This window comes from Arvicanthis niloticus, chromosome 1, assembly GCF_011762505.2.
Source record: "Arvicanthis niloticus isolate mArvNil1 chromosome 1, mArvNil1.pat.X, whole genome shotgun sequence".
Taxonomy (NCBI): domain Eukaryota; kingdom Metazoa; phylum Chordata; class Mammalia; order Rodentia; family Muridae; genus Arvicanthis; species Arvicanthis niloticus.
Window position 1 is genome coordinate 132,313,784 of NC_047658.1, and position 14,569 is coordinate 132,328,352.

The 14,569-nt window shown below is 42.7% G+C and overlaps 1 protein-coding gene across 1 annotated transcript in view; it reads right to left on the minus strand.

The window, feature by feature from the left end:
• Positions 1–14,569, minus strand: part of Pgm5 (phosphoglucomutase 5) — a 178,447-nt gene that overhangs the window by 17,848 nt on the left and 146,030 nt on the right. Inside the window, exon 10 of the mRNA XM_034489577.2 lies at positions 9,915–10,049. Coding sequence (XP_034345468.1) covers positions 9,915–10,049 — 135 coding nt within the window. The remainder of the gene's footprint in view (positions 1–9,914; positions 10,050–14,569) is intronic.

The following is a 14,569-nucleotide window of genomic DNA, read 5'->3' on the forward strand; positions in this document are numbered from 1 at the left end:
AGAAGAGGGTTATTGGATCCCCTGGGACTATAGTCACAGACAGCTGTGAATTGTCATGTAGATGCTGAGAATTGAACCCAGGTCACCTGGAAGAGCAGCCAGTGCTCTTAACCACTGAACCATCTTCCCAGCCCTGTAATTTTATCTTTTATTAAATAACATCTTTAGACAAAGACATTTGGATCCACGCATCACTAGTGTAACTGGAACCTATGTAGCTGTCAAGCTCAGAAGCTGTGAGGCGAAGACTCACGTGATGCAGTCCTTGGTCTGAACCTTGCCTCCACTCAGTTTGGGGATAGCCTATGAACTAAAAATGATTTTATGCCATTAACTGATTTTTTTAAATTATCCAAAGACATCCTGACATGATAAAATTGGAAATTTAAGTTTTGATCCCATAAACATGATTCTCTTGGGATCCTATGCTCACTGTTTTGCTTGGATATACCTGGGTTTGCTTTGGTAGCAGTCAAGAAGCTGCACACAGACCATGTGAATAGTGTCTGGGGTTGAATTGGGCCTGCCTCCCCCAACATCCTACATTGGAGTTCCAACTGCCGGTGCCACCTTACTTGGAGACAGAAGTCATCAAGCTAAACCAAGACCACTAATTCCATTATTGTGCTATTATTTGAATTTCAAATGTCTGCCAAATGCCTATTTTTTTAGAACCTCAGTCTTAGTCTATGGCACTAATAGGAAGTAGAGTCTATAGTAAAAGAAAGAACACCAAGCACTTGCCACTAAAGGGACTATTTTGACAGTAGCCCCTCCTGTTCCTTTTGCTTCCTGACCACCATGAGGGAAGCAGTTTTTCTCTGCCATGCATTTCCCATACTGATATGCTGCCTCTGCTTGAAGGCAGTAGAGTCAACCAACTGTGGACTAAAGCCTCTAGAACCAGGAGCCCAAACCTTTCCTCCTTATAAGTTGACTGTCATGGGTATTTTGTCACAGTGATGGAAAGCTGAGTACCATGACTAATGTTCTTATACAAAGAGCAGATTTGGACACAGAGACACATGGAGAGGAAATAATGCCAGAGGTAGAGAAGACAGCTATATTCAACCAAGAACGGAAGGCTCAAACAGCCCGTTTCCTCAGAGTCCCTAGATAGATGCTTCTCAGCCTTTCTAAGGAAACAACCCTTTTTGATACCTGGCTCTTGAACGATCCAGAATTGTGACATGGTGAGTTTCTCTTGTTCAACCCAGCAGTCTATGGTGCCCTATTACACCAGCTCTTGCAAACGAATGCAGCTAGCAAAGCCCTATGATTTACTAAGGGACCTTTATGGAGTATGCTTGCTGGCCCCTGCTCTAAGAGACTGATTTTCCTGTTCATCTCTGTAAGTTTAATGAGCACAAGCCTGGTGGCCAGCAATAGAGACAAAAATTTGGAAATTCTTCCTTCAATGAACCCATCTTCCATCTCCTACCCACTCTAGTGTCACTGTTCATGGGTTAGAAATGCCCTACAAATAGCACAGCTTCTTAGATAAAATGGATCACCGAGCAAGCCCAACTCAGTACACCTTGCCCCTAGTCAGGGAGACTGTGAATTTGCTCCGAATTCTCTGTGGATGTGGGAGCTCTATAGGATGGTAAAATTGAGCTGGTAGACTCTTAAGTTCAGTTCAAAGCCTTCTTCTCCATAGCACAGTATGAAAATTCACAAGGGCTGGAGGCTTCTTGTGAGATTCAGGTTATCAGCTCCAAGGGAAGCCTCCTTAGACCCAGTTAGATGCTAATGGCAGGTTAATTCCATTTTTTAAAAAAGTTACTAATTATCCAGAGAATCTTTTATTCTCATGTGAGCAGAAGTCCAGGGCTTTCTGCCGAAGGTCTCAGCCACTGACCAGTTTCCCTGTTTAGCATCTATTTTCTGTGATACACTCCTGTTTATGAGCCAAGCCAATGATTTACTTGTGCAGCTTTCTACGAAAAGGCACTGAAATTTTGTCCAGCTGGGCTGGACCAAAGATGTTAGAAAAGCCAGATTGTGCTGACCGCAGCCTGTCAAACCCATCATCTGGCAAGAGGAGCTGTGACTTCTGTACTTGTATGACCAGCACAAATTCATTCATGCTTTCTGAGGCTGAGTAAACAAGATCCAGCAAGATTTGATGATTTGTAGACGTAAATAGTACAGGGTTAACCAACAACTGGTTAAACATGTGCCTGGGGCACAGCAAAGAAGAGGCTCAACGTAAACCTGATAAGAGTTGTATCTTAATTTTAGAAAAACGGGATAACATCAGTAGGAAGAGACTTAAATGTTATATCTCCTTACACTCCTTTAAAAGCTAGTTCTGCTTTTGTTTTGAACTACACGTGTCAAATGAGAGCAGCATGTCTCTTTTTTTTTTTTTTTTTAATATTTAAGATTTCTAAACCTTAAGTTAAACCTGACCCTAAATCAAGGTCAGGCCCTAACGTTCGGCTCCTCCACGTTCTGTTCTTACAACCACTAGGTCTTTTTGGACATGCTGGCAACTGGAGATTCTGTCATGAGGCTTGGAAAAAAGGTCTCTTCTGTTCACACTGCTCTAAAGGAGATATGGCCTGGCCTTGTTGCAGGACTGACAAGAGGGGCATGCATAGGCAGGGTCTATCCTCTCATAAGTTCCAGGCAGGGTACAGTGTAGGTGGACTAGACCAGAATGCATGGAGCACCCTGAGGGATATTCTGACCTCAAAGGCTGGTTTCAGGAAAAGGTTCATTGTCATCAAAACTTCAGAGAGCACTGGTGTGTGACACCCTGGGAAACATGAGCCAAACTCCCAGCCCAAAGCAGGGTTGACATGTCCTCAGATTACTGGTTGTCCAAGGAGGCCTCTTAACTCCAGGGAAGTAACAGACAGACAGAGTGGCTGAGCTGGGGTCCAGATTTCAAATTCAAGGCCAGAAAAGGGAGGACTGTGGGCCTGACGGTTCACTTGACTTCATTTTGGTTTCCCTCAGGAAGTAACTCAACTAAGCCAGTGGAAATATAAGAGGACCTGAACAAAGGGGCTGGGGAGATGGCTCTATGGGTTAGTGCTTGCTGTGCAAACACAAGGACCTAAGTTCAAATCTCCATCACCCAACATGGACCATACACACACATGATGAGTGTGTGTGGCACCACAGAGAGACAAACATGACACTAACAACAACAACAACAAAAGAATGTATAAAACTTCTTTCTTTATTGAAAGATTAATTCTGCTTCAAGTGCAAGATTTGTGAAAGGTGGTCAGTTGTTTTCTACACCACTAGAGGGAAATCTAACCCACCCAGTAGCTTGAACATGATCTCGCTCTGTCTCGCTCTCTGTCTCTCTCTCTGTCTCTCTCTCCAGAATTGGCATTTTAAGGGTGAAATGCTTTGAGACATTATTTTATCAGATCTCTGCATCTTTGCCCATATTTTAAATTTATTTTGAATCTTCACAATCATAGAGTCTTCTAGAAAAGCTCAAACTGGCTATCTTAGCTGGGCTGGTGGAAAAGTCACCGTTGAGAAACAGTCCAGACAGCCAATCTGAACCGCTTCCCCTTCAGCTTGAGTTTATTTCCTCAAATTTCATATTCATTAGCCCTGGTGAACAGCTGGTCATCTGTCACCACCTCGTATTATTTTTAAATTTCTGAAGATGTCTGGGTCATCTGTCTCTTCCAAGAAAATGAGCCAGCTCCTTAACTTGGCCATAGAGTTTATAGCCCAACTCTTTCACCATGTGTTTCTTCTCTAAACTCTCTCTGCATCAATTCCCCCTCCTGCCCTGGGCCACATTACAGCCACACATACTAAATTGTAAGGAGAAAGGGAAAACTGAAGTCTTTCCTTGTGGATTTCTTCAAACATGTGGCTGTTAAGACATCTGATGCAGATCTTTTCCTAAATAGCAAAATTGTGTTTTATTATAAGCTTATCTATCATATGACTCTAAAACCGCGTTCTCACTCTCTCAGACATACAAGTACACACGTATATGCATTCACATCCACATACACTTTCATCACATCCTGAAAACGGACCTGCTAAGTAATGCCTGTTGTGTCACTTTGAAGTCTGTCATGTTTCCGATCTTACGTCATAAATATCTCAATTTCTAATTCTATTCTTCAAGTTTTCGACTAATGATTCCAGGCTATCTATGAGCTATAAAGCATAACCAGCATGCATTTAGACTATTATCCTTTCAATCATGTTGTAAAAGGCTACTTGCGGAAACTCGCCATTTGCCCCTAGTTCTATGTCTGAAATGGTAAAAACCCATATATGCTTGTGTTCCTGGCGTAGATCTAACACTATTGGGATTTCCTGGGTGGTAAGCATTTGGACTGACTGTACTCTGTCCTCACGCTACTTCATCCTCACACAGTGCCTTCAGACAAGGGCACACTCATGTGGTTAGACAGTTGGAACTTGTGACTCCCTGACCCATAGGATGAGCTCAACAATTGAGGGCACTGACTTTATCAATCAAATTTGAGTAACAAAGCTTCCATAACGCCCCTGAAGAAGGCTGGGAGAGCTCCTGGGAAGGTGCACACTTAGAGCCACTCCCGGAGCTGTTGCAGAGGGATGGGGTATTATTGGAGGGAATAGAATCTCCTCACCCACCCTGCCCCATGCCTGGCCCTGCACAGATCTTCCTTGGCCATCCCTGAGCTGTACCTTCTGGAACATACTATTTGCAGTCCACTGGAACCCTTTCCAGAGGTCGGGTAAGACTGAATTGAATTGAATTTTACTAAGTTCTTGGGACCTAGTTAAAGATAGAGGCTCAGAGAACTGATGCATGTAGTAAGAGAAACATCTTAGCTGCTGAGCTATTCCCTCCAGCCTTTGAAGGCAAGCCTCTTCATAAAATTGAACATTTTCCAGACACTGCATCAAACTCTAGTTTGGGTGAGAAATTCTCACACCTTTGGACTTAACCATTTTGTTGTGGCCCGAGCTGCCCCACACTTGGGGGCCAGAAATGTTGAGAATTGCACTACCCCACGTTTGTGGGCCAAAATGTCTCAGACTGTTCTGTCAATGTTGGAACCCACACTACCAAAAGCCTTGGGGGCTCAATTGTCCTGCACTGTTCCAAGCAGCTTCAGTCCACGGGTTGGGGTTCAGCAAGAGAGAGAGTGAGGACGGACACGAGGAATGGAGACCAGACAGAGTGTGATTCAATCCTGTTTATTCTTCAGTCTCTCTTCCTCTCTCCAAGTCCCAAGTCTTGAGTTCCTAGTCCCTAGTTCCTAGTCCCTAGTGCCTCCAAGTTCCAAGTTTCTTCTTCCAAGTGCCAAGTGCTTAATGTCTAATAATTAACTCCAAGTTGTTCTCTCTAACCTAATTCCTAGTTCCAAGTTGTACTCTCTGAAGTGTCTGATTCTCTGTTACTCCAAATTGTTCTGAACTCTCCTGTCTGCCTCTCGCCTTTTATATGTCTCACTTCTGAGCCACGCCTCTAAGTCACGCCTTTAATCATGCCCTTGGGTCTTGTCTCTAAATCAGATCTCTAAGTCACGCCCTTAAGTCACACACCTTTAACTCTTACACACCCAAGGGAAAATCCTGGGTATCTAAAGCAAGATGTTATCAGAGTGTGCTCAGCTGTTGTAGGTCTCTTATCCGGGTATATGGCTCGAGATGGCTGAAAGGATGATAGCCGCCTTCTGTTAGCTCCTCACACCATTTGTCTTTCTTAAAACAAAACCAATCCAGAAATGGTCCATGGATTGGAACAACTCCCTATCAGCATCTCCGCTTATGGAAAACTGGATGATAATTGTAACACTAACCTGTAGGCTCCACTTGTCTAAGGATAAGATAGGGCAATGCTGGGAACTATAGTTCTTGGGAAATAACAAGCCACATGTCTTCCCTCTCCTAAGCAAGTTTGTTGAAGCAACCCTTCCAGCTGTGCTTTATCACAGGTAGGTTTAGGCTTGCCTCTGACTGAACCTGATGGCCTTAGAGGGTTACCTTTCAAAACCCCTGCAAAATGTGACGCATGCCATTTCCTGGGAACCCAAGAGTAGACCTGGCCAGCATTCATTATCCTGGCCAGTATTCAATTCAAGCTTACTTCAAATTTGGTACAAAATTGTGGTAGTGGTCTTATTTTCAACCAGTGGGTTAACAATAACTTCACCAGGGAACAGTCAAATGAGGGAAAACAGAAGCAGTGTATTTAAGTATCTAGAATCAAGCCTGGCACATCGCTTAACTGATTCATTTTAAGAAAGCAACATTAAAAGCATCTCGACAAATCTCATTTCTGAACTCCGGAAACTGAATCTCTAAACGTGGGTCTGCTATCGATGTTTCTATAGATCTTTCCAAGTGGTTCTGATGATAGTCTGGGCTGAACTTCTCTGATCTAACTCTTTCCTCTTTAACCCTTTCTCAGACGCTTCCACCTAAGAATACATGCATTTCTACAACAGGATGGAGTTATGGAGCCAGAGTAACCACGAAGCCAGTTGACAATGGCCAATCTCAACATTAGTATTAACAGATACCTTCACTCTCAAAAGTGCCCTGGCCTGGATATTCGCTCCATACACAAAATCATGGCTCTGCATTGTCTATTTCTGAACTATAAATTATTATAAAAACCATTAGTACAAAATGGCAGGCAGGCTTAGGTTTGACACAGGAATTAAACAGAACAAAACAAAAAGGAAAAACAAACAAAAACCCTCCTGATGCTTTAGGTACTTTTCTGCTGGATGCAGCTTATCAGAAATACATCCAGTCATCAGTTTCAAGGAAGGACTATGAGTATTGGCTTCTTCCCAAGTTTGGAGTGGGCTGGGGTGTGGTTACATCTTGGTTACTCCCAAGCTGACCTTCATTCTCTGATTAACTTAGTCCCTTCTAAACCTGTCTTCCTTTGCCCTGTGGCTGTCTTTTGTGCATTAGCTAGCTACTCCACCCATGGGCTCCTGTGGACAAGAGAAGAAAGCGAACAGGATGTTTAGCAATCCTGGTGAGAAGGAAGGAATATGGAAGTGGCCTTACTGTTTCTAGTACCTGTGAATTTAAACCATTCCAGCCCAACCCTTTTCACAAATTTCCACCAGCTGGTTTGAGAGCTCATTAGGGGCCTGACTGCCAGTAAAACTGAAGTAACTGTGTTTGAAAATGATGTGATATTTCAGCATCTGCCCTTGGTGGGACTTTGAGAATACAGCTGAGACCAAAGCTGTGCAAACCACCTTCCCTCCCAGGGCCTTCCTCAGGGCCTTCCTTCCTTCACCAACAACCATAGCTAAGTATGGATAGACTCAGTTTTAAATAGCTTACTGTAGGTACAGTGATGACTTGACATCAACTTAAAACAAACAGCACCATCACCTCTACAAGAGGACGCAGCAGAAACTCTAGCTATAGGGGCGGGGAGTAGCCGGCCTACTGATCACATCACTAGGCTTCCTTGTTAAATCACTAGGCTAATTTGAACACTTTCACCTTGAGGTAACAAGTCTGAATGTTTAAAGCTGCCTGGTTCTTGTTCTTTAAATGTCTAAGAAAGAAACAATCCATGTGCAAAGTGAAATAGACAGATATCAATAAGGTAACTGAAGGGAACTCTGTCCTCACACAAAATGATTAGAACACTACAGCATTGGGGTGGGTTAAACATACACAGTTACTTAATAGAACTGTAGGCTAGAGAGTACTTTAACAGAGGTATGTGTGTGTGTGTGTGAGAGAGAGAGAGACAGAGAGAGAGACAGAGAGAGACAGAGGGACAGAGAGAGAGAGAGTACACACACGGGTGTGCCCATGTGCACTTGAGTGCTTGCACAGGGATGTGTTCTCTGCAATCCAGGTGACAAAACTGAAGAAGTAGAATCTAAGGATGAACAAACCAGTCCTTGCCTTTTAGGCCGCTTGTCAGGAGTGACCCAGCAGCTTCACAGTGTCATCTTTATCTCTGTTAATGGTTAACCAAAGCCTCTTCCTCTTGGAATTCTTAGAAGGAAAGAGCAGTTTGTGCCAGGAAGCAACATTTTTCCCAGAAGCCTTAAAACCTCCAATGGAAGGGCCTAGATGGATCTAAGCAGTGATTAATGTGGGTCGCCCACTGTGCCTGACTTCCCTCCCTTCCCCTTTCCTCCCCTCCCCCTCCCCCCTCTCCTCCCTTCCTCTTTACTCTATCCCTCCTTCCCTTATGAGGTTAGAATTCCTTTTAAATTCTGACTATTATATCATGATTCCAATGTATTATGCAATAGGGCTTCAGTCAGTGAGTCAATGATATGTGCTATTTTAATCAGGAATTCTATTTTAATACAGAACTTTTAGCTAGATCATGTGCTAAAATAAATGTACTAAGCCCTATCTACTTGGATCTGGGGAAAGACTCTTGCTTGTATTGAAAGAGGAGAAAATGACTGGGATCCAGAGAGCAACATCAAGAAAGGGGCTTCCTCAGCCACTCAGACTAGCACATTTGTGTACCAACAGAGTGGAAAATACGCAGTAATGGAGACTAAAACAAGTACTGTTTATGTTTTGCTTACCCACGCAACCATCTAAAAGCAGGCCTCTGGAGAACTTTTGGCTTCAAGAAAAACCTTTGTCAAAAAATGTCATTTGCTTTTTATGGATCACTGTGGAGACTCATTTGTATATAGAAGGCCTAATGCACTAGAAGCCTAGCATGAGAGGTAAATAAAAAAAAAATAAGCAAGTGTCTTAACCACTTGTCCTGTGCAAATGGGGTGGGGGTGGAGGGGATACTAAGAAAAAAATAGTCTCAAGTCAGAATGACTCAGAGGTGTGGAGGCCAGGAACATTATTCGTCACCCAGTACATAGCTCCTGCCTTTCTTCTCTAGTCTCAATGTGAGGTGTCGCAGACAGTTTTATTCGGAAAGAGAATTTAAGTCTCCATCTAATTCTTGCATGGCTTGTTACTATCTTGGTTGAAATGTGCTCACTGACAAATTATTTTTAGCAGAGCATGGCCTACCCTCATAATCCTGAGAGGAAAGGCTAAGACTTAAATGCCCATCATGGGCTCTGTCTACTCACAGCCCAGCAACCCTGAGAATGCCTTTCAGGCCTCTACTTCCCCATCTGCGATGGTTTTGCTCCCACAGATCTTTGAGTTCCAAGATCAGGTAGAAGAATCCACAACACGGTGATGACCAAGTTCTTTAAGATTCTTCAAAGCAAGACAGTCTGAATAAACTGAACCAATAGGGAAAGGGGTTGCCCCATGGTGACAGATTATAGTGGGAACTTCTGAATAACCATATAGTGACAAATAGCCTGGATTTCTACCCTTCCACTTTTCAAAAGGAAGTATGGCTAATCTTTTAGCCCAGGGGAGCACCCACAAAACTAGACCCAAAGAAAGACCAAGGAGTCAGGAACACCTGGTAGTGCATCACGATGCACTCAAAGGCAGAGTGGGTTCTTTCTGGCTAGTCAGTCAGTCTGCAGTGCTATTAAATGCAGAAGTACAGTGGTTTATGGCTGAATGATTCCTCAGTTTGAGAGAGGAAGTCCAGAGTGGTATTTGTATGGACACCTCAATGCCATGGTTCAATCCAGGGTTTTCCTACCACCCAAAGATTGATAATTTATGTGTATATAATCAAGGGTCCAACAAATTTAACTTCAACTTTTCTTATGTATACAATGTGCCTTTTCTTATTAGCACCCAGATTAAGCTGCAGGACACTGAAGAAAAAGACAAGATATTTGGGAAATCCTGTCTTGAAATTGTCATAGATCCACAGAAAAGTTCTTCTGCCTCAAACACTTTAATGAATGCATTAAATTTGTTTGGGGTCACACACAACTTGCTTCCCATTAAAGTAATCAATATGTCTTTTCATTAAAGGCCCATGGGGCGCTCTAAAGAGGAAAACACACAGTGCCAAGAGCACAGCTCTGATCCCGTACCTGTGGTTCCTGGTCGTGACCACTGGGATCCCTCTCGTAGCTCTCTGCATACAGTCTGATGGTGGCCCGCACACCGCTGGACGAACTGAGCCGGAAGATGAGCCGTGATGCATCAGAGAAAATGATCCTCAGGCCCTGAGACCAAGAACATCCCAAATGGCTCAGTTAACAAGTGAATACAGAGACAATGGTAACTAATGCATGCTGCAGACATCGGAATAGTTCTAAACACTGAAGCCCATCAGGGCCGTGGCTGTTTACACTTGGCTCTGGGTGCTCACCCAAGCACAACACTGTGGTAGACCCAAAGCTACTTGAGGTTATCCATTTGTTTCTTAATTCTATTTCTCCTGTTTTGTGGTTAATGCTGCCAGATGTTGAAGAGCCAAACTATGAACTTAGACTTTCTTGGTCTAGTGATACGAGACTTGAAAAGATAGTAGAGCTAACAGGGATAGGAGACTATTTAATATATGTTCCCAAAGCCAGGGTGTAAGCCTTAGAAATCTGGATGCATTAGGCATTACACAAATTATCTATTGTAATAAGAAATTTTGCAATAAATCGAGTGCAAAATTTTTGTAAAAACTGCAAAAAAGGGTTCTTCCCACTCCCCCCCTTTTTTAGACTGAGTCTTGCTATGTCGCCCAAGCTGGCCCTGCTCCCAAGACCCTGTCCCCAGCTGACAAGAGCTGGTATTATATGTGTGCACCAACATGCTGAGAAGTATCTCATTTTAAGGTTAAAGTTACCTCCGTATACTCTTTGGCTTAACTTTATCCCTTCCCTAATCTTGTAGTAATAGAACCCTGCAATGGGTTCTAACTCAGGACTGCCACCTCATCCCTCACAGGCTGTGAGTATTGCTGAGAACAACCCCACCCTCTCAGATGACCATTTCTTTGCTATCTAGAAGTGCTGTCCCCAGCTTGGGGACAATACAGAGCTATAGCCAGGTGCCATAAGCACTGTCCGACATTACATTTTTATCCTAGAACATCACATCCCCACTCTATGTATTTTTTTTCTCATTAGTGACAGAGATAGTTAAAATACGGCCATATTTTTATGATCATAAGATTATATTCTGACTTCTGATGGAAATATAAGCCAGACTTAATAAGTTAAGTCTGATCAGTAAAGCATTTGAAGTGACCAACGGAAGAAAGAGAAGAAACAGAATGTCTATCCATTGCTACTTAAAAAACAAAACAAAACCTTTTTATTGATTTTTTTGTGAATTTCACATCATGCACCTCAATCAAAGTCATCTCCCAGTCCTTCGTATCTACCCTCCACTACTGCAGCCTTCTCCCCAAAAGAAAATAAGATACAATTTTTAAAAAATCTTGTTGTAGAAGTTGTAGTGTGTCACAGTGTGTCACACAGTACACCCGTTTGTCCATACTTCTTTGCTTGCAAATGTCCACTGCAGTGAGTCACTCACTGCTCTGGTTCGAGGCCTCTGGTTTCTGCTGCATTAACAATACTGGATCCTCATGGGGACTCCTCTTAGTTATCCTGTTGTTGTCCTGTGTCGTGGAGGTTCTGCAGCTTAGGGTCTACAGGACCAGACCTTTTATGTGCCCCAGAAGATCATAGATGGTATAGATGTTGTGGTGGGCCAACTTAAAGCCCTGGATCTAGGCCTGGGAGGTAGCTGAGCTAGTCAGCCTGCAAGCTCTCCTGCATCCTCATCACCAGGATGAATTATCCAGCACTCCCCTGGCTAGCTCACCCACTGCTGCAGGCAATAAGGAACAAAGTCAGCTCTCCTGCTTTCATGCCCTTGGCTCACCAGAGTCAGCTCTGAACTGCCCAGGAGAGGAAGTTGCTACTTCTTTTAAAAGTAGATATCTTAGGTGACCTTGATGTCAGACATTTTTCATAAGTAAATTATCATTATAGTAGAATGCCCCTGGCCCCTAGTCTGCCACTTATGATCTGGCCATTACTAAAACCATACCATTCCTGCTGGGTAAATCTAACCGCGAGTTTCTTACCCCATCCCAGACCTGACCACATCTGATACAGTAGGATGTCTGTCTGATCCCATCTGCATGATTTTCTACCTTTTAACATTTTGTCTCAAACCCCAAACACAAAGCTTTTGTCTCTTAGAAATGTTCAACACAAACCAATGGGAATCAGGCAACCAGGTACTAGTTTTTATTTATTGGATTAACACCCAAAAGTGTTCCTGTGGAGTAAGCACTAGGCTATGTCCTGGGTATAGGAAGGTAAAGACACAATTCATGTCCTTTATCAACCTGGAGTCATTTATTTCAATCATAAAAAATCTGTTTCTTAGCTTTTGCCACCAGAGAGCAGAACAATCAACGAAATCCCAAACTGAGCAAAAGAATGAATTTCCTATTATCCAGAAAACACCTGCTGCAAAGTTACATTCAAACTAATCACAGACCCCTAAAAGTCCCACAGCTATGCTCACAATGATGTTTTAACAGATGCTTTCAAAACTGTTACTGATGTTTAAGCCTACATTCTCATTAACACAATATGGGGCAGGCACACCAGTACACAACTCCCAGCTCCCGGGACTATGTATAGTTTGTCTATAAGTTGATTAAAAACAATTCTAAGCCTGAGAATATTTGACACACCTTTCTTTACAAGTACCAAATAACTTGGGGCGACCCTTTTCCAGTCCTTTCCCAGACTCAAGTCTTTGAGACAGCTTCCCTCACACAATAAACCTCCTGGGTTTGTTTAGACCAGTTAGGAGGTATATACAGATTTCAGGTCATATTGAATCATCAATTTGTAATAAATTCATAATTAAGTCTTTACAAATAAAATCACACACACACTCTCTCTTTCTCTCCCTGGTTATACTGCATGTTACATACATAGAAAACCATTAGAAATCAGAAGGAAGAAAGAGATTTTGACCTTGAAAAGGTGGTAATGACGTGAGTGACATACATCTATCTGCCTTCTGGGAATAGTTTGCACCATCTCTTTTTCCCAGCACACCAACCATAAGAGCTCAACTGAGATCAGTGTTGTGGGAGAAGCAGTACAGGTAAGCCCCATCACAAATCTGTTTTCTACATGGAATGCAAGGCTTTTCAGAACCATCCTTCCTCTACACTGCGATGTTATACCCATGTGTAAGGCTAATGTCCATCGTTGACTTGACCAACTTAGAATTACCTAAGAGGCACACTGCTGAGTGCATCTGTGAGAGTGTTCCCGGAGATGATTCTCCAGGAGGAAAGACCCACTCTACCTGTGGGTGGCACCATCCTATGGGCTTTGATCCCAACTAATTAAAATAGGAAAAGGGAGAAAGACATCAGGGCACCAGCATTCCTCAGCAAGGAGCTTTGCATGCCTACTGCCATGCCTTCCCCATCATGATGGACTGTATCTCCAGCCACCATGATCCAAAAACCAAACCTCCTCCCTTATGTTGCTTCATCTTAGGTATTGACTGGTCTTAGGGACAAGGAACAGAGCTAATACCCCACATGAGTACCATTTCTTTGTGTGAATAGTTGGATTGGATTATCTTGAGATATGCATGTTTCTTTCAATCAGCGTAATGAATTTGCAATCCAAACATGAGCCATGTTCTTTCCAACATGGATCATTATTACTATGAACAAAACAGTAAGGCCAAAGTCACTATTAAACAAGACTTTCCTAGCTTCTTAGTGTTCCTTTATTTCAAAGGATAACAATAATATGCTTTCCCTTTGTTTTTGTTGTTTTTCTTAGGTTGTTTCAGATATTGGGAACAGACTACCTATAGGTAAAATTTGTCAGCCCCCCCCCCCACACACTTTTAAATCAAGTTTCATGGGGACACAGCCATGCCCACTCAGTTAGAAATTGCCTATGGCTATTTTTGCACTATAGTTTTAGAGATTAATAATTGTGACAGAGATCTTTTAGTGCATAAGGCCTAAAATATTTATTATATAGTTCTCTACAAAAGGCGTCTGCTGGCCTTGGGTATAAACAATTACATCATGCACACAGCCTGGAATATTTACCCTTCAACCTTATAGCAGCAAACAAAAAATGTGGCCAGCTGCCACATCAAAACTTCAGCAGAGAGAAATGATGACAATGAAGATTATCATCGGGGGTTCGACCCTCTATTTCCCAGGTGTTCCAGCTGTGGATGCATCTGGACTGTATCCCAAATCTGACCATCTACTCCTACTCTAAGAACATTGCATGAATAGAACTTAAGTTTTCCATTCTCACTCTTAGTGCAGGCTGCGACACCACACTGTCTTAAAACCGTCCACTTTCATCGTCCTGTAGGAATATCGTTAAAAACAGTATGAAGCTAGATATTAGATTTTCTCTCAGAAGCCAAGTGTTTTGAAAGCCATTCCTTTCCCCCCAAAGAACTGGTTGTCTTTAGCTTTCTGACAATAAACACTTTGTAACTAACCATATTTCCCTGCTCAATATGGCTGCCAGGACCCTTAACACTAAACTTGAAGCTGAGTCCAAGTGGCTCTCTATGACTTGTGAAGCTGAGTTTTTCTTCTTCTGTCCTTGGCGTTCTGATTTATATATTCCCTAGTCTTGATCTCTGTTTCTTATTTATATCCTAACAGCTTTATTATGTGTTTCTGTTGCCATAAATCCCCTTGAACAGACAAGGCCCAGAG